At 41.4% G+C, this 27,073-nt stretch overlaps 2 protein-coding genes, 1 long non-coding RNA gene and 1 pseudogene across 10 annotated transcripts; 1 reads left to right on the top strand and 3 right to left on the bottom strand.

Annotated features, from left to right (window-relative positions):
* Positions 1-234: 234 nt before the first annotated feature.
* Positions 235-26,252, bottom strand: LOC102959556 (zinc finger protein 177). Of its 6 annotated transcripts, none has more exons than XM_042978079.1 (7): positions 26,172-26,252; positions 4,920-5,005; positions 4,713-4,724; positions 4,165-4,291; positions 3,628-3,720; positions 2,844-2,926; positions 235-2,326 (listed from the first exon to the last, which is right to left on the bottom strand). In XM_042978079.1, exons 2-7 carry the CDS (start codon positions 4,950-4,952, stop codon positions 1,223-1,225), a joined length of 1,452 nt encoding a protein of 483 aa, XP_042834013.1. In that variant the 5' UTR covers positions 4,953-5,005; positions 26,172-26,252; the 3' UTR covers positions 235-1,222. The 6 variants fall into 6 exon arrangements, with proteins under 6 accessions (XP_042834013.1, XP_042834012.1, XP_042834014.1 ...); XM_042978078.1 differs by lacking the exon at positions 26,172-26,252 and adding an exon at positions 25,401-25,486; XM_042978080.1 differs by lacking the exon at positions 26,172-26,252 and adding an exon at positions 25,401-25,486 and having other exon boundaries at positions 235-2,323.
* Positions 7,376-8,396, top strand: LOC122236572. Of its 2 annotated transcripts, XR_006214648.1 has the most exons (3): positions 7,376-7,517; positions 7,618-7,732; positions 7,844-8,396. It is a non-coding gene; the product is annotated as an uncharacterized LOC122236572 (long non-coding RNA). The 2 variants fall into 2 exon arrangements; XR_006214647.1 differs by having other exon boundaries at positions 7,376-7,732.
* ZNF559 (zinc finger protein 559) lies at positions 22,183-27,073 on the bottom strand. 2 transcript variants are annotated; one of them, XM_042978104.1, is made up of 5 exons: positions 26,890-27,073; positions 26,172-26,260; positions 25,401-25,527; positions 24,078-24,159; positions 22,183-23,523 (listed from the first exon to the last, which is right to left on the bottom strand). In XM_042978104.1, exons 1-4 carry the CDS (start codon positions 27,071-27,073, stop codon positions 24,083-24,085), a joined length of 477 nt encoding a protein of 158 aa, XP_042834038.1. In that variant the 3' UTR covers positions 22,183-23,523; positions 24,078-24,082. The 2 variants fall into 2 exon arrangements, with proteins under 2 accessions (XP_042834038.1, XP_042834037.1); XM_042978103.1 differs by lacking the exon at positions 22,183-23,523 and having other exon boundaries at positions 23,876-24,159.
* Positions 22,236-22,869, bottom strand: LOC102964318 (annotated as a pseudogene).

The following is a 27,073-nucleotide window of genomic DNA, read 5'->3' as shown; positions in this document are numbered from 1 at the left end:
AAAGGATTCATAAAACTTGACTACACATGAAATGTATTAGTTAGGGGCACCTGGGTGGCTCAGTCGGTTAAGTGTCCAACTTTGGCTCAGGTCATGATCTCGTGGGTTCAAGCCCCACATTGGGCTCTGTGCTGACACCTCATAGCCTGGAACCTGCTTCAGATGATGTGTCTCCCTCTCTCTCTTCCCCTCCCTGCTCGCACTCTCTCTCTCTCTCTCAAAATGAAATATACCTTAAGAAAAATTGAAATTTATTAGTTAACTGAAATCCGTTTTAACAGAATCTTCCCTCCAGAGTGGTTTAAACCAGTTAGGAATTTATTTTTTCTTGTGTTACAGGAAGTCCAGAAATAGGCAATCCAGGGTTAGTACAGACAAATAATACTGTATATATCCCTGACATATCATCAGTAGCCTCTGACTGTCATCCTCTTGGTCTATCTTCTAGGAAAGAAGAAGAGATAGAATAGAGGGCAAATGGTAGAGAGAAAATTCCAGATGAGACATTCCCATTTCCATGAGCTTTTCTAGAACCCACAAGCAGTGACCTCTATTTCTCACAGGCCAGTACTATGGGCTTATGGGCAAAGTGGCAAAGAAGTTGGGAGATGAGTCCTTAAAAAACTGTCCACACTGCCAACTTGAATACAATTATATAGTTTGTTACTTTAGGAAAAGAAGGGTGGAATAGATCTGGGGATAGCAACTCATTGTATCTGACACATTAGCCCACACAGAAAGTCTCCAACAATTTTCTGTTTGAATCTGTCATACAGAATCTGTATCATGAAGACCATGCATTTTGTGTATAATGCAATTAAGTTAGAAATCTACCAAAAATAACATATGCATGGAGTCTTCACATTAAAAAATACATTTCTAAATAAACTGTAGGTCCAAGACATCTTGATGAGGACTGGAAAACATTTAGTAGTAAATTACGGTGAAAACATTTATCAACACTTCTGTGACGTAGATTAAGGGGACTATAGAGCACCCTATAACCTTTAATACTTAACATGGTGTCGCTCTTTCAGGATGAAACACTCGCTGATAAAGACAATCACAGACCCAGAACATTTGTAAGATTGGTCCCAGGAAGTCAGGAATTGTGCCTGGAGGCTTTCTACATTGGTCACAACAGGGCTGCTCTCCAGTGTGACTTCTACAATGAGGAATGAAGTGTCAAGGATCAGTAAAGGCTTTCCTGTAGTTATTTCATTCATACTTTCGGCCCAGTGTGTATTCGCTTGTGCATTATAAGGTTAGTGCTGGTGCTGAAAGCTTTTCCACACTGAGTACATTTATAGGGCTTCTCTCCTGTATGAGTTCTCACATGCACCCTCAGGCAAGAGGAATTCCTAAAGGCCTTCCCACATTCTTTACACTCATAGGTTTTCTCTCCAGTGTGAGTTCTCTTGTGCACAATGAGGTAAGAGCCCGTGCTGAAGGATTTTCCACACTGACTACACTCGTAAGGTTTCTCTCCAGTGTGAGATCGTGTATGTTTCTTAAGGGATGACTGATCAATGAAGGCCTTCCCACAGTCACTGCATTCGTAGGGTTTCTCTCCGGTGTGGGTTCTCATGTGCTTCTGAAGGGATGAAGGAACAGTGAAAGCCTTGCCACATTCCTTACAGTCATAGGGTTTCTCTCCAGTGTGAGTCCTTCTGTGCACATTAAGATGGGAGCTCTGGCTGAAGGACTTTCCGCAGTGATTACACTCATAAGGTTTCTCTCCAGTGTGAGATCTCACATGTTTTTTAAGGGAAGACTGAAAAATGAAGGCTTTCCCACAGTCACTGCATTCATAAGGCTTCTCTCCAGTGTGAGGTCTCACACATTTCTGAAGGGACAAGGGGCCAGCGAACACTTTCCCACGCTCATTATGTTCTGAGCTTTCCTCCACAGTACACAGTTTTTGGTGGGTGCTAAGCAAAGCTCTTTCTCTATAATCACTGCATTCACAGAGCTTCTTTCCAGTAGGTATCTGGTCATATACTGGAAAGGAAGAGTGTATGCTGAGGGACAAAAGACACTGGTTACACTCGTGAGGTTTCTCTCCTGTGACAGTCCTTAAGTGTTTCCTAAGGGAGGACTCTTGATTGAAAGCTTTGCCACAATCCTTAAAGGTCTTCTCTCCACTGTGAGTACTTACATGACTCCTAGGAACTGAGGGGTGGCCAAGGTCTTTCCCATTATCCTTATATTTGTGGCATTTCTCTCCCTTGCAATGTCTTGTACACATCAAGTGACAGTTCTTTCTGAAGAATTTTCCACAACGATCAAATTCCAAGGGTTTCTTGCTGGGTTGAGTTGGTACCTGCTGAACAAGGAGTAAGTAAGTAAATATTTCCTCACTTTCTTTACATTCATGGGAATTCTCTTCCAAGTGGATTTGGCCATACACAGGAAACACACGATCACGACTGACATTTTTACTATTTTTCAGTGCACGTATGGGAATTTTTTTTGCTCTTTCAAGTTGAATCAGCTCCAACCCAGGACTCCATCATCCCTAATAAAGGACATCCTAAATACGGAGTTTTGCCAATAATGAGTAAAGACTGAATTAATTATGTATTAAATACTTCACAATGGAATCATATTTAAATAAATGTTTACTTTTTGGCATGCTCTGTGAAACAGCAAATGTTGAGCCAAGTTTAGAGATTCCTCTAATTTTATGAGATTCAGGAATACTCTCCTGAAACAGCTTTATGGTGAGTGAATGCCACCTGCCTCACTGTCTCTCCTCATTTGGAAGCTAGGGCTTTAACTCCATGACATTCACAGACTTCTCCTCCTGTAAAAGACCAGGAATCATTCCTAGTGCATCTTACCGTCTTTATGTCATTGCAAGTTTTTTCTCTAGGAACATTCTGTACAGGAAATGCATCTTTTGATTTCAGTTGAATATCCAAGCCTGAAATTGAAAATTTTTATAACTATTGGGATAAAAAAATAGGGATAACAGAAGGACGGACACAGGAGCCCCATGGATGTGTTTTCAATAACACTAAATATAGAGAGGAAATGTGAAACAGAAGATGTAACCCATGACCAGAGAAATTATTCTAGGAACTTGGCTCTTTGAGAAGATGCCATTGATAGGAATGAGCAATGGAATGGGAAGTGTTTTACTTAGAAAGGATTCTGGAGGTTTGAGACAATAGGAGAGTGTATTATCTGGAAAGCAAAGTAGGGAGAATGGCACAAAAAGTATTCAAAGAAAAGTAAAATTTACAGAGGAATTAAAACAGTATTTTTCTCAGGGCGCCTGGGTGGCTTAGTTGGTTGACTGTCTGACTCTGGTACAGGTCATGATCTCACGGTTCATGAGTTTGAGCCCCGAAGCCCCGCTCTGGATCCTCTCTCTCCTTCTCTCTCTGGCCCTCCCCTGCTTATGCTCTCTCAAAAAGAAATATTAAAAAAAAGAAGAAAAAAAAACCCAGTTTTTTTTTCTCTGAGACCACACGAAGATATGAATGAGGGGAGAGACGGTCAAAGAGGCAAAGTTCAAATAATGGCCTCAGTGTTGTCAACACAAATCGACATTCCTAAAAGGACCATCCCACATCAGCTATGGCTGCTCCACACAATGACTCCCTTCTGCCTGGGACTCACCTATACAGGTACCTTGGAGCATTCCTCTCTCCTCTGTGCTCAGTGCTTCCTGCCCCACCTCAGTGATCAGACTGTGCTTGCAGAGAGGGTACCCTGCTCGTAGAGAAAGACACATGAGGTGGGAGGACTGTGAAGGAGACAAGAAGTCTGTTCACAAAAGTGGTTCCAATACTTTGATACTAAAGGATTCTGAAGCCAGGCAAGTACCACCTCAGGAGTGACAAAGGAATCAGATCCAAGCTTTTCCACAAGGTCCCCCAAACACCTACATAACGTCCTGTCCACATGGAACAGACCCTTGACACCCAAACCCAAGAACAAATACACACTGCAATTACCTAAATGTTGTAATAATACTGAAAATGAAATCAATGCATTTTTACTGGAAGCCACGAGATTCCCACAAGAGCAGGGGCCACTCATTTCGTGTTGACTGTGTACTGCCGTTCTTTTCACAAAACCCAGAACACGGTGTGTGATGAAGGACTACCTGCTGCATGAAGAAACGGAAAAATGAAGGAAGGAGGCCAGTCTCACCCACAGAGGCCAGGTTCCTGTAGTTCTCCAGCATCACGTCTCTGTATAGGATTTTCTGAGTAGGGTCCAGAAGTGCCCACTCCTCCTGGGAGAAATCCACCGCCACTTCCTCAAAGGTCACTGAATCCTGAAACATCGCACACATTCGGGCTCAGCCAAGGCCCATTTCTAACTATGTAGCAAAAGAATGGTGGGGGAGGCTGCCAGGACTGGGGAAGGAGACCAGCGCACTGCTTGGGAAGTGCAGTTGTGCTCTGAAGGTCTCTTGTTATCTACCCCAAGGCTCAGTTCTTGGAACTCTCCTCTTTTGCTCTCCTTGCCTGGACCACCTCATCCAGACTCAAGCTTTTAGCAGCTTTTCTAACACATAGTTGACCTGATATTTCCACCCAGTAGGTTGTGAGGACCCTTCCAGTCTTAGTCAAGATCATACAGACTGACCATACTGCAGGAGGAGAAAAATACTTGGAAAATGAATGAATGATTTTCCTAGTGAAAAATCTCTTTTCCTTCATAGCACCCAGCAGAATATGGAACGAATACTCAACCTGGAGGAATATCTGGAAAAAAACAAAAAATTTACAAATGTTGTAGTAATCGAAGCCTTTCCAAAGGCATTCTTTCTCTCACTCTGAGACGCCCAAAGAACTGGGAAAGCCTGAGGCCAGCCCGCTGGAAGCTGTGGGTTGTGGGCAAGACACGTATCCTTTGGAAACAGCATTTTTTTCTTTGAAACAGAATAATTTCCTATATACCTGTGACCAGGTGGTCAGCAATCCTGCAGCCATTCTTCCTCTTGTGTGTCTCCCTCGTCACCAGACAGGGTTCTGAGCAAGCCGACCTAGAGAAGACAGAAGCCATGAAAGTCTAGGCTTGACAGATATTCAACGCTTACAACCTAGAAGCTTCCTCATACTAGCTTCAGAGGGACCACACACCCACACACACAGTACAGTTCACCTTAAGATTTTATCTCCCTATCCAAGAACAACTAGGAATTAGAAATCTAATATGTTCTTTTTCTTTTTAAACTTTTTTCTGGGCCAAACTCCTAAAAATGTCTAGGGCCAATAGGCATTGCAAGGAGCAATGAGCCCCCACTAGTTCCAGAATGCCTCTAAATGTCACTTGCCCATGAAAGAAACCAACGCTCATTTGAGAAATAGCTGAGTCCAGTGCAGAATGTGAAGTGTTCAAGGTGAGTCTGGAACATCTTTTTTAAGTTATTTTTTTAATGTTTATTTATTTATTTATTTGAGAGAGAGAGGGAGAGACAGAGTATGAATAGGGAAGGGGCAGAGAGAGAGAGACAAAGAATCTGAAGCAGGCTCCAGGCTCTGAGCTGTCAGCATGGAGCCTGATGCAGGGCTCGAACTCACAAACTGTGAGATCATGACCTGAGCTGAAGTCGGACGCTTAACCGACTGAGCCACCCAGGTGCCCCAAGTCTGGAACATCTTATAGCAGAAAGTAAGAATCCCAGCAAAGACTAATGGAGTTGTGTCAAAAATACACAGGAGAAAACTTAAAGGAGCTCTCCTTGGCTTAAGATGGAATAATTTAGGGGCCCCCGGCTGGCTCAGTCAGAAGAGCGTGTGACTCTTGATCTCAGGGTTGTGAGTTTGAGCCCCATGCTGGGTGTACAGATTACTCAAAAAAATAAAATCTTAAAAAAGAAAAGAACAATTTAATAAATAATGACTGCAGCCAATTGAAATCATCAAATGTAAAACAAAATCATGAGTTCATAATGATATTTAAAAAAAGCCTTAATGGTCAGTATTGGAGAAGGCCAGGATATCAAGTCATAATTCTGAAAATTCATGAGAGGCAAGAATCAAGCATGTGTCTCTCTCCTTTATGAACAATAGTTTACGACTGCTAAGTTGTTGTGATGGGGAAGAGTTCTTTATACAAGAATTGTACATGCTTTATAAGCTTTGTTTATTATAAAGAAAATGCTAGAGTCAGAAAGTCACCATTTGCAACCAATAGTAAATTAATGAATCTAAGCAATAACAATCAGTGGTTACTCAATTATTAGGGGAAAAGAGAGTGGGGATATTTGCTTATAGTTTTCAATTTTGAAAATATGTTAAAACTAAAAGGAAGAAAGATCTGTGTGAATATGATAGACTTCCAAAGATTCTTTGCCATTAAAATTTGTCTTCTCTCCCCCACACCCTCCCCCCGATTTCCTCTGTGCTTCAGCAAGAATGTTATTGAGAAGAATCTATTCGAGAAGAAATATCAGATTCCATGACCCTTTTCTCCTACATACTTCAGAGTGGCCCAGGAACTTGGACATTCTCTAACATAACCGCAGTGATCAAAATCAGGAACATTTAAACATGGATTTAATATTATACGCTCTCTATGCAGAATATCACTAACTGGTCCAGTAATATCCTTTATAGCAATCATTTTTTTTGTTGTTCAGTTTTTTTAATGTTTATTCATTTTTGAGAGACAGAGAGAGACAGAGTGCAAGCAGGGGTAGGGCAGAGACAGAGAAGGAGACACAGAATCCAAAGCTGGCTTCAGGCTCTGAGCTGTCATTACAAAGCCCAACGTGGGGCTTGAACTCACGAACCGTGAGCTCATGACCGGAGCCTAGGCCGGACGCTTAACTGATAGCCACCCAGGTGCTCCAGCAATCACCTTTTTAAAAGTGTATTTATTTATTGGGGGGGAGGGGCAGAGAGAGAGGGCGACAGAGAATCCAAAGCAGGCACAGTGCAGTGGGGCTCGATCTCATGAACTGTGAGATCACGAGCTGGGCTGAAATCAAGAGTTGGCCGCTCAACTGACTGAGCCAGCTGGGTGCCCCTCCAGCAATCACTTTTTAAATTTCCCATACAGCATCATGCCCTCAAACCATGGTTCTTTATGCTTCTTTAATCGGGACCCATCCCTCAGCCTTTCTTCATCTTTCAAGATACAAAGAGTCCAGGTCCGATGTTTGACGGACTCCACCTCAGTTTTGGCTTTTCTGATGTTTTCTCATGATTAGATTCAGGAAGTTCAGTTTTGTTTTGTTTTGTTTTTTAATTTTTGATGTTTATTTATTTTTGAGAGAGACAGAGACAGAATGCGAGTGGGTTGGGGCAGAGAGAGAGGGAGGCACAGAATCTGAAACAGGCTCCAGGCTCTGAGCTGTCAGCACAGAGCCTGATGCGGGTCTCGAACTCATGAGCTGTGAGATCATGACCTGAGCTGAAGTCAGATGCTCAACCAACTGAGCCACCCAGGCACCCCAGGAAGTTCAGTTTTGGATGAAGGACTACCTGACTGATGAGTGTCCTCAGCGTGCCACCTCAGGAGGCCTTAGGTGCCAGTCTGTCTCATTATAGGTGAGAACTATGGTCAGTTGGTTAAAGTGGCATGCCACAGGTTTTTCTATAAAGTTACCATTTTCTCCTTTTGTAATTAATGAGGAGTCTTATTAACTAGGGGGATAACTGGAGACTGTATAGATAAGCTGGGAACCTTTATCAAGGAAGGATCAAGCTGACACTGGAACCAAGTGATAAATCTTAACATCACAAAGACGATGTCTGGATAGCAGGTAAGTTCTGGTATGATGTAAAAAGAAACAGCACCATCTATAAAGTACTTTTGCCAAAAACAAAAAAACGACAACAAAAAAAACCCCTGACAAATCCTTTCATCTAATTAGCAGTTTACAGAAGAAAGAGTCTGAGGAGACATGTTAACATCATGAAGATATAAGATGATATCACGAAGATACAAGCAGCCAAACCCAGTCTGGGGGACAGACAGGAAGGACTTGTAACAGCTCACAGAAGCGTGTGGACCTTCCATCTCGATTCCAACAACACCAACCGCAGAAACACACTTTGAGACATTCCGGGGGAAGTGAACACAGACTGGGTATTAGATGATACTGGCAAAGAGAAAAGCAGCCCCTGACATCCAGGAGCAGCCCTGGGACCATCAGCGAGGACTGTGTGTTCTATTGAACATGAACGACGTCACAGAACAGCAACAGCAGACACGGCCACTCTGACCACGGCATACGAAGACACAACAGGGCTGTTCTGTAGTCATGTCTGAACACAGAACATTATCTAAGCCTCAGAAATGACTCAGCGTCCCCCCTTTCTGGCCAAAATGAACAACGCTGCTTCCTTATCAATTACAGCTTCACCCCTGGTTTATTTTCCCTCCTTCTTGGTAAGCTTTACTAATAAATTCGATTGCAGAATTGCCCTCACTTCCTGACAACATCTAATCCAGAACCCTCCACCAAGAGCACCTGCCACGAGCTCACACCCTGGAGGTCTAACACCCTTGGACTGAGAGGTCCCCCGGTGCACAACGCTGTGCATTCTGCCTTGCTGCAAGGAGTGATAGACCCAACCTGTGCAACTACTTGTAGCCAAAGACCACTGAAAATATCAAGAAATGTTCATTTAGGGAGTGTGATAACGGTATTGTGACAATGCTAAAAACTTCTGTTAAACATTTATTTTTATTAGTGGATTGCCTCCTTAGTCTCTTGATCTGTAACAGCTCTCCCTTCCTCGTTTAGCCCCAAACCGGGTTAGGTAGTTATATCCTCATGCTGTCCTTTCCTTTTACTTTATTATTATTATTTAAAAATTTTAAAGTTCATTTATTTATTTGGAGAGAGAGAGAGAGGCAGAAAGAAGCAGAGAGAGAGGGAGTCAGCACTCCCTGCACTGTCAGCACAGAGCCTGACGCAGGGCTTGAAGTCATCAACTGTGAGGTCATGACCTAAACTGAAACCAAGAGTTGGATGCTTAACCAACTACGCCACCCAGGTGCCCCATTATTATTATTATTTCTTTAATGTTTATTTATTTTGAGAGAGAGAGAGAGAGAGAGCGAGCAAGCGAACATGAGCAGGGGAGGGTCAGAGAGAGGGAGAGAGAAAATCCCAAGCAGGCTCAGTGCTGTCGGGACAGGGCCCGATGCAGGGATTGATCCCACCAACCGTGAGATCATGACCTGAGCTGAAAAGAAGAGCTGGATGCTTAACCAACTAAGCCACCCAGGCGCCCTACACGTCCTTTTCTATTAGAGAGACAACTCAAATTATGGGCAAAATGATAGGATGTCTGATATTTGTTCTAACAGGAAAATAAAACTCAGTAATAATATACAAAGGGAGGAACAGACATTATAAGAATGGCAAGCACTGGTAATCACTGAAGATAGGTGATGAGTACAGGGAGATTTTATCATAGCACTCTTGACTCCTGAGTATGTTTGAAAGTCCATAATTAAAACTTTTAAGGAAAAGAAAAAAAACTTCCATGCAGAAAGGGACATTGAGGATGTGCACCTGTCTAGACCCTGGCATCAGATTCAGTAGCAAAAGCAAATCTTAGGTTTTAGTCCAAATTCACATTCTTCGTGTAGTCCAGAAAACATCAAGAATAATTTCATTTCGAGGGCGCCTGGGTGGCTCAGTCAGTTAAGCATCCGACTTCGGCTCAGGTCATGATCTCACAGTTTGTGAGTTTGAGCCCTGTGTCGGGCTCTGTGCTGACAGTGTGGAGCCTGGAGCCCAGAGCTTGCTTTGAGTTCTGTGTTTCCCTCTCTCTGTCTCTGCCCCTCTGCTCCTATTCTGTCTGTCTCTCTCAAAAATAAATAAACATTAAACAATTTTTTTTAAAAAGCATAATTTCATTTCAAGAGGGTCCTAGGTGGCATTGCCACACTAATTGCAATTCGTATGAGCAAATGGACTTATCTCTGGAAAACTCAACTTCAAGCCAAGCCTCAAAAAATTCCCTCGCATAAAGTTCTAAGTAAATTGAGAAAGCCACACTTTAAAATGTTATAAATGCAAATACACAATGTACCATGAAAGAAAAGCAGCCAAAAACACAGGCAGCAGGAAGTAAAGGCAAAAAATACTACTTCAGATATTCAACTTTTTAGACAGGGAATATAAAAAACTGTTAAATTAAGAGAAACTCGGATGAATATGGAGTAAGATGTTATAAAGATGGTCAAGCAATTTAAGAAAGCTAATACAACTTCTGGAAAGGAAAAACATACTCATGAAGTCAGAAAGAAACTCAATGCAAAGTTCTAACCAGATTAGAACTTTGTTAGCACCGTTTGCTGAGAAACTAGCTACAAATTTCCTAGTATTAGTAAACGACACTAACCTTTAGATTCTGAAAGCACAATAAATTCCAAGCTGGATGAATAAAAAGAAATCCACACCTAGATTCATTATAATTTTTTTCTTCTTTGGTGTTTAGTTTTTTGCCCACCACCACCTTAAGAGCAGCCAGGGGAAAACAAAGATCATCCAAAAAGGAAAAACAAGCGACGACCCAGTTCCAACAGCAGTAATGGATGTCACACAAGAGCAGGACAGTACCCTCACTGTGCCAAGAAAAAATAACCATCAACTTAGAATCCTAAATCCAGTTAAAACATCTCCGTTAGTTTAAGAGCAAATTTATGACATCAAGCCTGAATCTAGTCAAGCTTCTAGACTAGCTACTTTTAACAGGAAATATAGGGATCAACAAGTTAAACACAAAGACACGGTATCAGCCAAATACATAATGGAGAACATTTTAAGGACAAATGACTTAGTATCTCCACTAAGTCAATGGAATTAAAAAGAAAATAAAAAGGAGAAAGGAGAGGGGGATGAACAAAAACCAAAGTGATATATACTTCAAAAACAATATGGGGGGAAGAGTTAAGATGGTGGAGAAGTAGGGGAATCCGGGGCTTTCCTTATCCCTCAATCACAGTTGTATTCAGGTCAGATCAGTTGGAACACCCAGGAAATCAATCTGCAGACTGGCAGAAGGAGGGAGACAGTATGGCAGGTGTGAGGTGCATGGAAGTGAAATGGGGGAGAGGAAAAATTGGTGCGGTGGAGAGGGAGGGAACCCTTTCCCTGGAGAGACAAGATGGAGAAAGAGAGAGGGGCTAAGAGTGCAGCATCCATTCGCACAAGAGGAAAACCTCTGTGGACCACAGACTGGGGAGCAAGAAGTACTGACAGTCACAGGTTTTTGGTTTTTTTTTTTGCAGTGTTTGGAGCTCACATTCTGAGGTTTTGGAAGTGTGCAACTTTCTTCAGAGTGGAGCTGGGGTGCGTGCTCCTAGGGAGAAGGAGCTGGCCCCCCCCCCCCCCCCCGGAGTGCACAGCATGGGGTAGTGATTTGGGGGCAGACTGGGAAAGAACATTTCCTTTCCTGGCATACTCGTAGCATACTTATCCTCAAGGACAAAAGACCCCGCAGGCGGCAGCAAAAGGCCTTTCATTGCAGGGGACAGGGGCACACCCTGAGGAAATTTAACCTTTGCTGATTTTAATTAATTATTATTTATTATTTTTAAAATGTTTATTTATTTTTGAGAGAGACAGAGAGAGGGATGGAGAGAGAGAGGGAGACAGAATCCAAAGCAGGCTGCAGGCTCTGAGCTGTCAGCACAGAGCCTGATGCGGGGCTTGAACTCAGGAATGGCTAGATCGTGACCTAGGCCGCAGTCAGTCACTCAACCGACTCAGCCACCCAGATGCCCCTAACCTTTGCTGATTTTAGTGGTGCTACATCACAGATTCTATGCACTGTGCAGGCAGCAGACATGGTACTATTATTCGGGGACAGAGGACTTCAGGCAGAGCGTGGAGAGGCTCTACACCGGAAGAGGGGAGTGGATCCGTGTGGTGCTGGGTCCTTTAAGACTTCGAGTTCTGAATGCCAGTCACGCCAAAGAAAAAAAGCAGGAGAGCTGTGGCGCGGGGCAAGCTGACTGCCCTTGCTATTCTGTGAGGGCTGCCTGAACAGCGGAGGCTGTGAGATCCTCTGTTCAGGGATGAGATTGGGGTGGCGCCATTTACCCCCAACACCAGCAGGGTGGGACTTCGGAGGGCAGCAAAGCGGCCCCCAGTGGAGGTGGGCCCTGCTTACACCAAACTCCATCCCCCTGGGCCCGGCAACTGCTTATTTACTGGGCCAAGACTGACGCTGAGCCAACGCAGTGGGACTCTCCTACATCAGACCAGCATGGCCAGCACCCTGCATGCACCAAGTGTACTGAAAATCAAGTGCTTCAAAATGACACCTGCAGTTCTGGTGGAAATAGGACCAGGCTTACTTTTTTTTTCTTTTCTTTTTTTTTTTAATGTTTATTTTTGAGAGAGAGAGAGAGAGAGGCAGGCAGAGTGAGTGGGGGAAGGGCAGAGAGAGACAGACACACACACAGAATTCTTTTTAACGTACGTTTATTTATTTATTTATCTATCGAGACAGAGAGAGACAGAGCTTGAACAGGGGAGGATCAGAGAGAGAGAAAGAGACACAGAATCTTAAACAGGCTGCAGGCTGAGCTGTCAGCACGAGCCCGACGCGGGGCTCGAACTCACGGAGTGTGAGATCATGACCTGAGCCAAAGTCAGACGCTCAACCTACTGAGCCACCCAGGAGCCCCTGGGCTTACTTTTTTTCTTTCTTCTTTTTTTTTCTTTTGGAATCAGGCTCAGGGTTTCTTGTTTGTTTCATTTCCTTTTCTTTCTTTTTTGGATCAGGCTTGAATGTTCATTTCCTTTCTCCCCTCCCCCCTCCCCTTTTTCTTTGGAATCAGTCTTACAGGTTTTTGATTCTCTATTTGTTTTTCTTTATTCCCTTTCCTTTTCTCTTGTTGGGATCAGGCTTTCCTCCCCTCCCTGCCTCCCCCCTCCCTCCCCCCCCAGCTTATTCTAACAAAGAATCAAAGCACACCTAGGTAAAGGTCCAAACACTCTCCACTCCAAGCAAGGAGGAGCTATGCAGAGGAAGACCAATGGGAAAGAGCAGCCAAAATGCAACAACAGAGTGCACACAACATATACCAGAAACATTTCCTGAAGTGTCAGGCCCTGGGCAGTGTATGACCCCTTTCTAACACAGCATTATTCTCAGGTGCAGGATACATAACAAGCTGTCTCCATCGCTCTCCGCCTCTCCCCCCATTCTCAAAAATAAACATTTAAAAGCATGTATCTTAAAACTAGACTTAAAAGAACCCTGTAAACTTTGGGTCTCAATCAGTGCTTTACAACCCTAAGAAATGGTATTTTCTCAGGGGCGTGAGGACTGAGGATTGATTTAAATCTGCATAATCAGAGACTATGATCTAAAAGTGAAAATCCTGGGGCACTGGGCGGCTCACTTGGTTGAGCATCTTCAGCTGAGGTCATGATCTCGGGGTTCATGAATTCAAACCCCACATAGGGTTCACTGTAGTCAGGCCCATTTCAGATCCTCTGTCACCCACTTTCTGGCCCTCTCATGCTTGTGCTCTTTCAAAAATAATAAACACTTAAAAGTAAAAAAATCCCAATCTGGTAGTAGAGAAAAGGATACATTTTTAAGGTGGTTTGGGGTTATTACTACATTTAGACACTCCAAACTCAGGATTTATAAAAACCTCCATAGCCCCTTGTTGAGCCTTTTCTTGACACCCCCATGAATAAAACATCTGCCTGGACACAGAAGGATTTAAGAATAATGAAGAGGACCACGGTTAATATTATTTAATGGTGGTACCTAGAAATGGAGATCTGTGGTTAAAAGAAATCTCAATACCTCCTGGTGGGCTGTGCTTCTCAGGCAGACCAGCTCCAGAAAATACCTGCCAGTAAACTGAAGGCCCTTTAAGTGCCAGGGACTCTATTACTAATATTAAGTTTACAGATCAGAACCATGTTTTTAAAATGGGAAGTTTTCTGGAGCCTGGCAGGCTCAGTCAGTGGAGCATGTGACTCAATCTCGAAGTTGTAAAGTCAAGCACCTTGGTGGGTATAGAGATTATTTAAACTTCAAAAGCTTTTAAATCTTTTAAAAAATGGAAAAGTTTCAACCTACATTCCACCCCCCCCCCCAAAAAAAAAAAAAAAAAAGATTTTGAAGAGGGTAGGTTCTTTTCTTCACTACATAATGAGCACAGCAAGACACGGTACTGTTAGGTGAACTATGAGGATGCTTATACACATTTACTGATCACTGATTCTTGGCTTTGTTCTGTGGACAAAGAATATTTTGTGACAGAAGTAAAATGCCCTAGCCCTCATGAGCTCCCCGCCAACACACAGCTTTGGCCAATAACTCTATCCTGACCATCTGTGTTTATGCACTGCACTGGAAACCCAGGACCTCTCATTTCTAGAGGTCGTGACAAAGGTGCACCTGCAGATGCAGAGGTCAGGCTGTTTATTCATAAACATACAGCTAATGAAATCGGATTCCTTGATTTCACTGTTTCTGAGGGGGGTTGGGGTTGGGGGGGGGAGGAAGGAAATTCCAGAGAACCAAATGGTCCAGAAATTCAGACAGTGGAATGTCTCTTCTCACTGCCTGCTCTGCTCCCTTCTGCTACAGTGAACAATCCTGGACCCTCACCTCAATGTTCTTCTACTCAAAAGACTACCAAAGGGCTGACCCCACCTCCCATGGATGCAAACATTTGGGGCAGGAGAGTGGGTGTGGGGTGTTGCACCAATTTTTATGTCAAAGGTAAGTGGAGGGAACCCACACAAGATGCCTTCAAAGTGCCAAGCAGAACCTGGGGACATGAATGGGGTTGGCATCAAACTACCGCACCAGATATGAATTTCCCATTTGTATGAATCTCATTTGAGAACTAATGACATAGGCTTCTCTTACTGGGAACCTTATGGGCTTTGACAGTCCAGTTAGGTTTGGGGTAAGCAGTGTAGAAATGCTGGAGATTTCCTCGCAAGCATTTGTAAAAGTCATGTTAGAATAACTACATTTATACCAAGCCACCATAGGCTCCTACAAATCCAGGAACACTTTGCCATGCATTTGCCTAGAATCTTTGATCTCTTTAAAAAAACTAAACAAAACAAAAAAAATAAGACCTCAAATTGAAAACAAGCCCTCAATCTCAATGGGTAACTCTTCTTTGATTAGAAACCTCTGCATTTCCAATCTGTGCATTATTACTGACCAAATTTTCAGATCAAAAAAAAAAAAATTCCTACTTTAGAATTTTCTTAAAAAAATTTTTTTTTCAACGTTTATTTATTTTTGAGAGAGACAGAATGCGAGTGGGTTAGGGGCAGAGAGAGAGGGAGACACAGAATGCGAAGCAGACTCCAGGCTCCGAGCTGTCAGCACAGAGCCCGACATGGGGCTCGAACTCACGAGCTGTGAGATGTCCTGAACTGAAGTCGGACGCTCAACCGAGCCACCCAGGCGCCCCAGAATTTTTGTTTAAAAAACAAAAATACCTCAGTGGCTCAGTCGGTTAAGCATCCAACTTTGGCTCAGGTCATGATCTTGCGGTTCCTGGGTTCGAGCCCTGCACTGGGCTCTCTGCTGTCAGTGCTGCCCCTCCTCTGCTCACTCTCTCTCAAATAAATAAGCAAACATTAAAAAAAAAAAAAGAAGTCCCTCTCACCACTAATACCAAGATCATTGTACCACATATGGGGTAAGAACGGAGATGTATTTCAATACAAATTTCCAGAAACTAAACCTGAGGGATTTCAGGATTCCAAAACTAAAACTTCTGGCTTCATTAAATGCTCATGTATACTTTAAAATTATCTACCTTCCCTTGTCAAATGCTAAGTTTTTTTTATAGTAGACAGATGTACTCTTGATGACAGTAACAAATTTTTCATTTTCTGTAGATTCCTCAAAAATCAACACATATAACTGGGATTACCTGAAATTAAATCATTTGTACTGTTACTAGTGGCAAAACAAAGGAGAAAATATACATCCCTTTTATTTCTCCTGGAGTTTTTGTGGCTCTAAATCTGAACAACTACTAAGAAGCAAAAAGGTCAGTCTTGTTCTGGTATGATTTTACTCTGACTTAATAGGTCTCTGCGACCAACCACTGGGGGGAGTTTTCAGGTTTATCTTGGGATCTAGTGAGTAAGTGGCTTAATAATAATAATAATAATAATAATAATAATAATAATGTCCTTATTTAATAATAATAAAATCATGTCCTTAATTATTGTCATACTCATATTCTGAAATATCTGATGTCTAACAAGACTGTATAGGGACGTGTGGGTGGCTCAGTTGGTTGAGGGTCCGACTCTTGGTTTAGGCTCAGGTCATGATCTCACACTTTCATAGAGATGGAGACCCACATCGGGCTCTGTGCTGACAGAGGGGAGCCTGCTTGGGATTCTCTCCTCCTTGCTCTCTGCCTCTCCCCTACTCACATTGTCTCTCTCTCTCAAAATAAATAAACTTAGAAAAACAACAAAAAGACTGTGCATGATGTGAAATCAAATGGATGAAATTTGCTGTGTAATTTCCACAATAAGAGAGGGGAAATAAATGGGAGGAGTAAAAATAGGGAGATAAAAATTATTAAAACTATTAAAAAAACTCATAAAAATTATTCATTCACAGCTGCAAAACCACGGGCTTGTCTTCATTCCTGTCAAGACCCAGCCTACGACTGTCTACTGTCCTAACTATTCACTTTCGTCAAAATGCGTGTTTCACATTCTTTACAATCAGTTGTTGGCCACATCTTGAAAGCAAGGGCAGATTCAGTTCTGCTGGCAGTTCTGGGTCAGCTGCAACATCAACAATGGGTTTCTGTGTGGAGATACCTGTGTTCTAATTGTGAGTTCTCTGCCCAGAGGAACACAGTAATTCTGAAAATCTGTCCACTTGTAATACAGAACCTGGAGGAACACAATTTGGCTATTGTTAATTCTGGATGAGGCCACAAAGCCTGGAGTCAGTGACTAGGGTTCCTGTTAGCTCTAAAAACTGCATGGTTTAAAGTGAAACACTGAACTAGAATCCAACAGAAATGATAGAGGATACTTCATGTCATATAAATCACATAAAACAGAGTAAGAACAGAGGCTCCCTCAGAGAGCTGTGATGAAGTGACTCAATCCATGGAAAGCTTTCAGGGCATACAGTAAGTGCAAAATAACTGTGAGCTCTCACCAGCCCTTTTAAGTCAAGACTGTTAGAAATCTGTTTCTGTGGCATTTAGCAACAAAAGCATCTGACATATTAACGATCTCATTTAACAAATGGAAATGGGGCTTAGGAGAGGCTAAGGAAGTACCCCAAACACACAGCTCAAAAGCAACAAGGGACAGGACCCACACTCCAGCTCTAGTCAGGCTCCAGTCTGAGCCCTTAACACACATACTCTACTTGGGCAAAAAGAAAGCCAATTTCTGAAGCACACTGGAACCCTGGATTTTCCCAGTTAATAGTTTAGACCACTGAAGAGACTAATAATGAAGAAGAGAGTTAAGGCTGTTATAGTTATTTCTGCAGTATAACAAACCACTCCAAACATGGTCATACATAATAGCGGTTCTCAAAATGTGGTTGCCAGCCTGCTGAGGGACCCCAGACACTTTCAGTTTGTGAGGCCAAGCCTATTGTTAAAATAGTTCTATTATTTACCTTTTCATCATGCTGACATTTATATTGATGATATAAAAGCAACGGTGGGTAAAAGTGCTGGCACCTTAGCAGAAATCAAGACAGTAGCAGCAAGTGCCACACTGTACTCCTTACTGCCACATATTCATGAGAAATAAAAAATCCAGTTTTCCTTAAAAATGTCCTTGAGGCAACAGAAAATTTAGAAAATATATACCTGGGACCATGATGTTGGCTGTTTCTTAACATTGACAAACCTTTCTGCTATGATCAATAATTGTATTAGTGTATGACGCTTGATGCTGGATAATAAAATAGGCCAACATTTGAAAAAATATGCATAATGTAGTGAACTATTTCCCATATGACTAACACATGATGGCACAAGGTCGTGCATGGGTAAAATATCGATTCAAAATACAAGAAAAATCAATGGACTTGAATGTAACAGAACAGGAAGAATTCACTGACAGAACTTCATACTCCACAGTGCAACTAATCTTTAAGAAACTACATTAGTTGAGTTTCGGTGAAGTACCAAATATCCAAAATTATGTGAAAATACTTCTTTTTTCCAATTATATATCTCACTGAAACCGAAAACAACTTACGGGAAAAAATTTAATTCAGAAGCAGGTACGAGACTCCAGTTGTCATTAAGCTAGGCAAAATGATTTATAAAATTTTTTTGTAAAAGTTGTCACTCATCTGGCAAGGAAGAAAAAAATACTTAAAGACACCTGTTAAAGATGGTAAAGTGGACTTTTTCCACCATTGAGACAGGTATAGGGACCACTGCATCAAGATTTTGCAGTGAGGGGGAGGGGGAGTGATTGGGCTTAAGTCTGAATACAGCATGGGTAAGTTGGAACTTACAGCCAAGGAACAGGATACACAGGTCAGTGGGTGGAAAATTATTGAGAAAAGATCAGGGATAAGGGGGATTCTGGCTGAACTGACCTAACAGAATCTTTGCCGAAGACAGGCCAGGGTGATTAGAAATCACCTGAAGGACGGTGGAGGATGAGGAACCCAACTAGGTATCAAGAATGCTCGTTAATGGAGAATGGGGAACTCTTGCTGAGTTAGCATGGTTCTTGCTATAACTGGATTTTACAAGGAAGTGCACAGATGGACCTAGGAGAAGGTTCAGGACCCTCACTGAAGTTTGGACAAGAAGAGACTCTCACTTCTCACATTTGTTATCATTTTGAAAAAGTTATTCATAAATGTTAGGTACACTGTGAAATTAGTTATAAAAACTTAAAACATGTCTTATTTTCTAATATGTCAAATACTCATAGATACAATGCCCATAAAATAAAGATGCTCAATTTTAGAGTGTAAAGGAGTCCTGAAGTCAAAAAGTTTGAAAAGTGCTGGTGTGGAACCACCACCACTCTGTTACTTTCACAGTTCATAGGTCAGGAATTTGGACAAGATGCAGTGGGAATGAATGAATGGCTTGTCTCTGCCCTACAATGACCAGGGCCTTCCTTACCTGGGAAGACTCACACAGCTCAAGCCAAGGGCTGGAGTCATCTGGGGACTCATACATGCACCTGGTGCCTTCCTTGAAATGGCTAGAAGGCTGAGAGCAGCTGGACTGCTGAGAGAAGCATCTCCACGTAGCCCCTCCACGTTACAGCATAACTCCTTGTTTCCAAGGAAAGAATACTAACTGGGAGTATCCCAAAAGAGAACACGCGAAGATAACCAGGAGGGAACTGCATGGCCCCTTATGGCCTAGACTCGGAAATTATACGGCATCATTTATACTGTACTCCTCTAGGTAAAAGTCAAGGGAAGGCAACAATGTCAAAGAATTTGGGGGCCATGTTTTAAAACCATCAATCTGCCACAAATTGTTTATGTACCTCCACACATACAATAGTCATTGCCTATTAAAACCATGCCAAAATCTTGTGCCTATAGTATCAGACTCAAGTTCTATGTCCAGAATCTTAACATCCAAGTCAGGGCCAATCTGGAAAAGGCTATTTTAAAAGGTTTGGCTTGAGTATGTTATTCTCAATGTGGAGATTTGTGAAGTAAAGAGACAAGTTATTTACTCCCCACACGCTCAACATATAATTGTGAGAGAAGGAAAGGATAATCAGAAGAGATATTCATATTAAGAAATGGGTGGGAGGCACCTGGCTAACTCAGTTGGAAGAGCACATGACTCTTGATCTTGGGGTCGGGAGTTGGGAGCCCCACTGGGTGAAGAGAAGACTGAAAAAAATACTAAATAAACTTAAAAAAATAATAAAATGCTGGCTGCTTATCATAGAAAGAAAGGGGTGGGTGGGTGGGAAGAATGGAAGACCCACTGCAGCCAATGGTCCATAGCAATTCTGAAAGTCAAACAGGAACATCTTGCCTTTTCCTTAAGGGGCACTACTGAGCCACAGCAATGATTCTTTGCAGAGTTCTGCTACCTGAATCATACTTGCTTTCCTGTAGGACCATATTTTTAACTGAGTAGTTTTAGAGACCTATTTCATCTTGCTCCCTGCCCACAGTTTGGGGGTTCAAGATCTCTATTCACTTCAAGACTTTTTTTTTTAAACAAGTTTTAGGTTCAGTGAAATTGGGCAAGGTACGCAGATTTCCCATATACCCCTGCCCCCACACATGCATAACCTCTACCATTACTAACATCTCATACCTGAGTGGTTAATTTGTTACAACTGATGAGCCAACATTGACAGGTCATAATCAGGCACAGTCCCCTGGGGTTTACTTTTGGTGTGCATTCTATGGTTTCGACAAATATAGAATGACATATTCACCACTATAGCATCATACAAGGTATTTTCACTGCCTTCAAAATCCCAGGTGCTTTGCCCATTCATACCCCCAGCCACCTCCCTCCACTCTTGACAACCACTGATCTCCAAGTTTGCCTTTTCCAGGATGTCATAGAGTTGGAATCATAAAGGATAGAACCTTTCCAGATTGGCTTCTTTCATTTAGTAATGTGTATGAAAGGTGCGTCCAGGTCTTTCCAAATCCTGATAGTTCATTCCTTTCAAATGCTGGATATTCCATTGTCTGGATGCACCAGTTTGTTTATTTACCTACTGAAGATATTCATTTGCCTACTGAAGTTCTGGCAATTAGGAATAGAACTGCTATAAACATCCATGACCAAACAAAACAAAAAAAAAAAACCCAACACCATGCATGTGCTGGTTTCTGAACGGACAGAAGTTTTCAACTTCTCTGGGGAAATACCAAGGACCCTAGATACTGGATCATTTGGTAAGAGTATGTTTAGTTTTATAAGAAACCACCAAACTGTTCCAAACTGGCTGTATGATTTTGTATTCCCACCAGCAAAGCATTTGTTGCTGTTAGTGTTCCAGATTTTGGCCATTCTCATAGATGTGTAGTGGGATCTCCTTTTAACTTGTATTTTTCTGGTGACATATGGTGTGGAGCCTCTTTTCATAAATGCTCATTTGCCATCTGTACATGTTCTGTGGAGAAGTGTCTGTTAAGGTCTTTGACCAATTATTAATAGGCTATTTTCTCACTGTTGTTTTAATATTCTTTGTATACTTTGGATAACAGTCCTTTACCCAAATATGTCTTTTGCAAATATTTTCTCCCAACCTGTGCGTCTTCTCACTTGCTTGACAATGTCTTTCACAGAGCATATTAAATTTTAATAAAGTCCAGTTTATCAATTATTTCTTTTTATGGATCATGCCTTTGGTGTTTTATTTATTTGTTTATTTATTTATTTTGGTGTTATATTTAAAAAGGACTGCCACACCCAAGGACATCCAGGTTTTCTCCTATGTTATCTTCTAGGAGTTCATAGTTTTGTGTTTTCTACTTAGGTCTATAATGCATCTTGAATTAATCTTTATAAATATAGACTGTAAAAATTCATGGTTTTGCATGTGGATTTCTGGTTGTTCCAGCACCATATGTTGGAAAGAATTATCTTTACTCCATTCCACTGCCTTTGCTCCTCTGTCAGAGATCAGTTGACTATTTATGTGGCCTATTTGAGCTCTCTGTTCTGTTCCATTGATCTATTATTTTATCAATACCACACTGTTTTAATTAATGTAGCTTTATAGTAAATCTAGTTTTTTAATCTTAGGTAATCTCTACACCCAACGTGGGGCTCAAACTCACGACCCCAAGATCACATTCTTCTTACTGAGGCAGCCAGCTGCCCCAAGGTTTATAGTAAGTCTTGAAGGCAGGCAGTTTCAGTCCTCCAACTTTGTTCTAATAACAAAGAACAAAGATTTGTTCCTAATAACAAAGATCAAAGACATTCCTATATCTCTTTCAGTCATAGGATCTCTTCAAATCCTATGTGTGCTTTCAAATGTGTGCACACATTTTCAAACCAAATGTGTGCTTTCATATTTCCCCCAAATGAAGGATAAAACTAAAAAAACAAACAAACAAAAAACACAAAACCCCCCCCACCCTTCTTACATTTATAAGATTTTTCACAACTGTGAAATCATAGCTGAACAGTAAAATACAAGACAGAGCTAAAGGCTTCCTATATTCCTCATAATAAGGTTACCTTTATAATGAATTAGTACAAGTTAAAAAGAGAAAGTATTTAAGGCTTTCCCACATTCTCTGCAAGCATAAGCTTCTCTCAAGTGTGAATTCTTATGCGTTTAGTAAGGCATGAAGTACTAAACATTCCTCATCTATATATGGCTTTTCCCCACTGTGAGTTCTTAAATGTCAAATAAGATATGTGGGTTGAGTAAAGGCTTTCCCACATTCCTTACATTCAAAAGGTCGTTCACCAGTGTGAGTTCTCATGTGTACTGTAAGGCCTGATGAAATAGTGAAGGCTCTCCCACATTTTTTACATTCATATGGCTTCTCTCCAGTATGTGTTCTTTCATGTTGACTAACGTATGAGGAATATCTAAATGATTTCCCACATTCCTCACGTTCAAAATGTCTTTCTACACTGTGAATTTAAAGGCTTTCCCACACTGCTTACAATCTTAGGGTTTCATTTCAGGGTGAGTTTGCATGGGATTTTCAAAGCAAGATGAGTTACTAAAGGCTTTCTTTCCCACATTCCTTACATTGATAAGGTTTCTCACCAGTGTGAGTTCTTATATGTACAGTAAGGTGTGATGACCTAACAAACGCTTCTGCACATTCCTCACATTGATAAGGCTTCTCTCCAGTGTAAGTTCCTCTGTGTTTTTTAAGACCTGAAGAATCAGTGAAGGTTTTCTCACATTTACTACACTTGTGGTTTTTCTCCAGTGTGAATTCGCATGTGAGTATTCAGTTTTGATAAACAAGTAAACTCTTTACTACACTCTTTGCAAACATAATGTTACTCTCTAGTATAAAATTGTACACGTTTAGCAAGATCTAGGGAACAAGAAAAAGCTTTCTCAAATTTCTTACATTCCACAGGCATTAATTCATTTTTAGTTCTTAAATGTTGAATAAGATATGAAGATCAACTAAAGGTTTTCCGACATTCTTTAGATTTATAGGACCTTTTTTCTATTGCGAATCTGCACATGTACAAAAAGGCTTGTAGAATGATAAATAGCTTCCCCACATTTCTTAAAGGCATATGGCCTCTCTCCACTATGAATTCTTACACATTCCCTAAGGTGTGAGGAAGAAGGAATTCCTTTCTGACAGTGCATTTATAAGGTTTCTTTGGAGTACAAGGTTTCCTGTGAACCAGATGTGCATTTTAGCTTAAGGTGTTTCACACTGATTACAGTTAGGAGGGTTCTCTCCATTATCAGTTTTGTTGTATGGATTAAAGGCAGAGTTCTTTGTAAAGGCTTTTACACACTGATCACACAAGTTTTCTTTCTATTGTGAGCTCTCTTGTAAGTCTTAAAGCAGCAGTGTTCACTCAAGGTTTCTTCCCAATGGTTAAACAATTCCTCTCCAATGTGTTTCTCTCCTGTTGATGAACAGATTGGTGAGGTCTTATAAAAGTTTTCCAGCTTTATTACATTCAGAGATCCTCCCCTCTGCCTTGAATTGTTATACTATAGAGGAAACCAATCAGTATGACTAAAGTTTTTTGTTTTCTCTTCCATTTTCACTGTATGTAATGCATTGTTCCAGACCTGAGTGCTTTCAGGCAGAATGAAGAGACCATTCTGCTAAACAGTTCTTTTGCAGTCTTTTTTTTTCCTTTTGTAGTCTTTACTTTCACAGGGATTCTTATAGCATTTAGCTGATAATTGATCAAGATGAAATTACTTTTCAAAAACTTTATCTGAATTCTATATATGAAATATTGAGCTAACAATGTGTGAATGTATTTTGGGGAGTGTTTAAAGTACTTGTCAAATTCATAATGCTCAGAGACTCTATGAGAAACGGTTTCATTTAGGATGAATAACACTAGCCCCAAGTGTCTGTTATGGTTTTGTGCTGCTTTTCTATCTTATGGAATTTCCAAACTTCCACTGTTGTGGAAGGCAAGGAACTACACACTATGAATCTCACCATTTCTACCCATTGGGTGTTTTCCCCTGCAAAATATTCTGCTGAGGTGCTGACCATTTGGTATTAAGACAAATCTCCCAATCTGAAATAAGATTAAAAAAAAATTAAGGTCTTGGAGGAATAAATGATGGAAAGAAGTTAAAAATAAAGACCAATGCCTATTTACTTTCAAAGACTGACTTAATATAGATTACAAAATAAAAAAGACATGAACATACAGAGATTGAAAAGTCTGACTATATTAAGAGTTTGGCATTGAAAAAGGGTGCTGGTCAAATTGGTAAGTGATTCTCTAAGAAATGATTCTATACACGTGGAGACTGATGGTGAACAGAGAGCAACATAACCAGGAAAACAAAGCTGAAAGAAAATGAATGAAGAACTAAAGGTAGAATTTAAAGAAGAAATAGATCTTACTGTCAGGTCAAAAGGAAGTTTCAGAAAGTAGATGAAAAGTTAAAGAGAAGTTTGAAGGACCCAAGGAACCTCAGAAACCAAAGGCACCAGCATTCTCAGGAAAAATCCATCTTCAAAAGCTTCCTGTTCAACATTTCCAAATGGACTGTAGCTCTCATGGATTCCTGCTGTTTTTCATAAAGAATCACATCTCCCTTTTCCCTTACTTTGCAGAACTTCTCCCACTATCCTCAGCTTTCCTTCTTGTTCCACCTGAAAGATCAGAACAGGTCTGCATAGCTAGCACCTGGCTCACAGAGGAAGACACTTGATGTAAGAACATGCAAGGGATGACAAATAGCTCCACAAACCAGGACCAAGATTCTGCTCTGCAGGGACACCAGATACGGTCAGGTAGAAGTTGAGAAACAAAATGTTTGTGCCAACTTTATCAAACCAATAAACTTTCTTTTTTTTTTTTTCAAACCAATAAACTTTCAAATGAAACTAAAATACAAGCACACACTTCCTCATTGCTCACCAAAAGAGGTGCCGATCTTTCCCCTAAAACCCAGGCTCAAACTTGTATATAAGTTAAGTCCTAAGCCTTTCAATCCACACAGACAATAAGGCCAGTACAATGAACAGATCTTCGTTTTCAAGAGGAAGTCACTTCAAGGTAAGGTCAGTGAGAGCAGAAACAACATCTGCTCTTTTTACCACTGCATTGCCAGTAGTCGGCACAGACACTAGGACACAGTTAAGCAAGGGCGCCTGGCTGGCTTAGTCGGTAGAGCATGCGACTCTTGATCTCAGGGTCTTGAGTTTAAGCCCCACAATGGGCATGGAGCCTACCTTTAAATAAAAAAAAAAAAAGGAAAGATTTCTTCCAGAAAAAGCTAAATGAAGAAATGGTACCAGCCTTACCTACTGCAACCAGATTCTTGTGGTTCTCCAGCATCACATCTCTGTACAGGTTTCTCTGAGTTGGATCCAGCAAAGTCCACTCCTCCTGGATGAATTCCACAGCCACATCCTCAAGGATCACCAGATCCTAAACCATCACAAACATTCTGGCATCAAGCAATTGCCATCTAAACCAATGTTCACTGGAGAAAGAGAATGGGAGACCCAAAGCTTAGACAGGTTTCCATGTTCTCCCATCATCTCTTCCAGGGCTTGATGGTCCTCATGCCCATTCTCCTCTCTACCTGGATATATTCACTGGTGAGCTCATCCAGTCATGTAGCTTTAAGAGCACCTCATTCACCTGACTGCAGGTATCTCACCACAGCTACATTGTACTCTTTTCTAATCTTATTTTTCTCTAATGACAGGACTTACCATGGTCTGAGTACACTACAGACACAATAAATGCTGGCAATGAATGAATCATTCCTCCAGGGACAGCACAAATTCTGAAAGACACATGTCCACTCCCTCATAGAGTATCAAAGCAAGACAAGAGCACACAATCAACATGAATGAGAGTTGGACTGAATTAGTAGATATTGCGATAATAGTATCATCTCCTTATGTCATCTGTCAACCACATAAAATATCCTGAAACCTGAGGAAATTCAGCTGGGTATGCAGGCCTTATATGCACAAAGAAACTCTGTGTTCTATTAGGAAAAAAACATGTCTATCTGGCAGGAAGAACATGTACTTTTATAAAAGAATAAACTTCCTACTTACCTGAGAATAATTTGTCAGACACCTAGTCACTGTCCTTTCTCCCTCTGATTTCTCCTCATGAAGACAGAAAAAATCTTGACAAAGATGACCTTAGGAAGAAGAAATAAAACCTGAGAACCCAGGCTACCCAAAGTTTCTACTCACAAGCCTAGAAGCCACTCCAGAGTTGACACACATGCTAAGCAGCCTGCCTCATCTGAAACCAGAAGGAGGGTTTGGGGTTTGGGCTTTGGGAGGAAGAGTTTAATATTCCCATTTTATAGACAATGAAATTTAAAGTTTAGATAGGTAAAGATGTTGTTTTCTTTTCTAAGTTTATTTATTTATTTTGAGAGAGAGAGAGACAGAGACAGAGAGCAGATGTGGGGCAGGGGCAGAGAGAGGAAGAGAGAGAGAATCCCAACGTGGGGCTTCAACTCATGAACCATGAGATTATGACCTGAGCTGAAGTTGGACCTCCCAGGTGCCCCAAAGTTGTTGTTTTCTTTGGCCAACAATAATGAATCTCACGTAAAAAAAGAATCTCATGTTGATTAAGCAGAACATCTCCCACATCCTTATCCCTCCTTCCCAAATCTAAGGATTCAGATATCAGGACGTTCTTATCTACTTAAGCCCTCTCTTAGCACAGAAACAGGACTGCTTAGACCTTGACAAGACAGGCCGTTCACAGGCCAGTTTAAAGCAGTCTCTGACAGGAGCATCAACAAGGACTTACCACAGGAGAAAAGATCAATGGCTGGCATCCTGTGGGTATGACAGTAAAATCTGACTGAACCCTTCTCGTTCCCAGAGTCCCTCAAGATGGTGTCTGAATTTAGCGGAGAGGTCAATCTCAATTCCTCTTGATTAAGTACCAGTGGATTCTCGCCACGTACCATCAATCTTGAAGCAACAGGCAT

The sequence above is a fragment of the Panthera tigris genome, chromosome A2 (genome assembly GCF_018350195.1).
Source record: "Panthera tigris isolate Pti1 chromosome A2, P.tigris_Pti1_mat1.1, whole genome shotgun sequence".
In the NCBI taxonomy this organism is placed as follows: domain Eukaryota; kingdom Metazoa; phylum Chordata; class Mammalia; order Carnivora; family Felidae; genus Panthera; species Panthera tigris.
Note: the sequence above shows the minus strand (reverse complement) of the source record. Positions and strands in the feature narration are given on the sequence as shown.

Bases quoted from the DNA above. Each gene is read 5' to 3' on its own strand.
- ZNF559 (XM_042978104.1), bottom strand. From the start codon at position 27,073: ATGCCTGTTGCTTCAAGATTGATGGTACGTGGCGAGAATCCACTGGTA. The intron at 25,528-26,171 runs GTAAGTAGGAAG...GTGATGGTTTAG, and splicing joins GTCTGACAAATTATTCTCAG to GATCTGGTGATCCTTGAGGA. The intron at 24,160-25,400 runs GTAAGGCTGGTA...ATCTTATTTCAG, and splicing joins CAAGAATCTGGTTGCAGTAG to ATTGGGAGATTTGTCTTAAT.
- LOC102959556 (XM_042978079.1), bottom strand. From the start codon at position 4,952: ATGGCTGCAGGATTGCTGACCACCTGGTCACAG. The intron at 3,721-4,164 runs GTGAGACTGGCC...CTCTACGAGCAG, and splicing joins CAGGAACCTGGCCTCTGTGG to GGTACCCTCTCTGCAAGCAC. The intron at 2,927-3,627 runs GTGAGTCCCAGG...TTTCAATTTCAG, and splicing joins GCTCCAAGGTACCTGTATAG to GCTTGGATATTCAACTGAAA.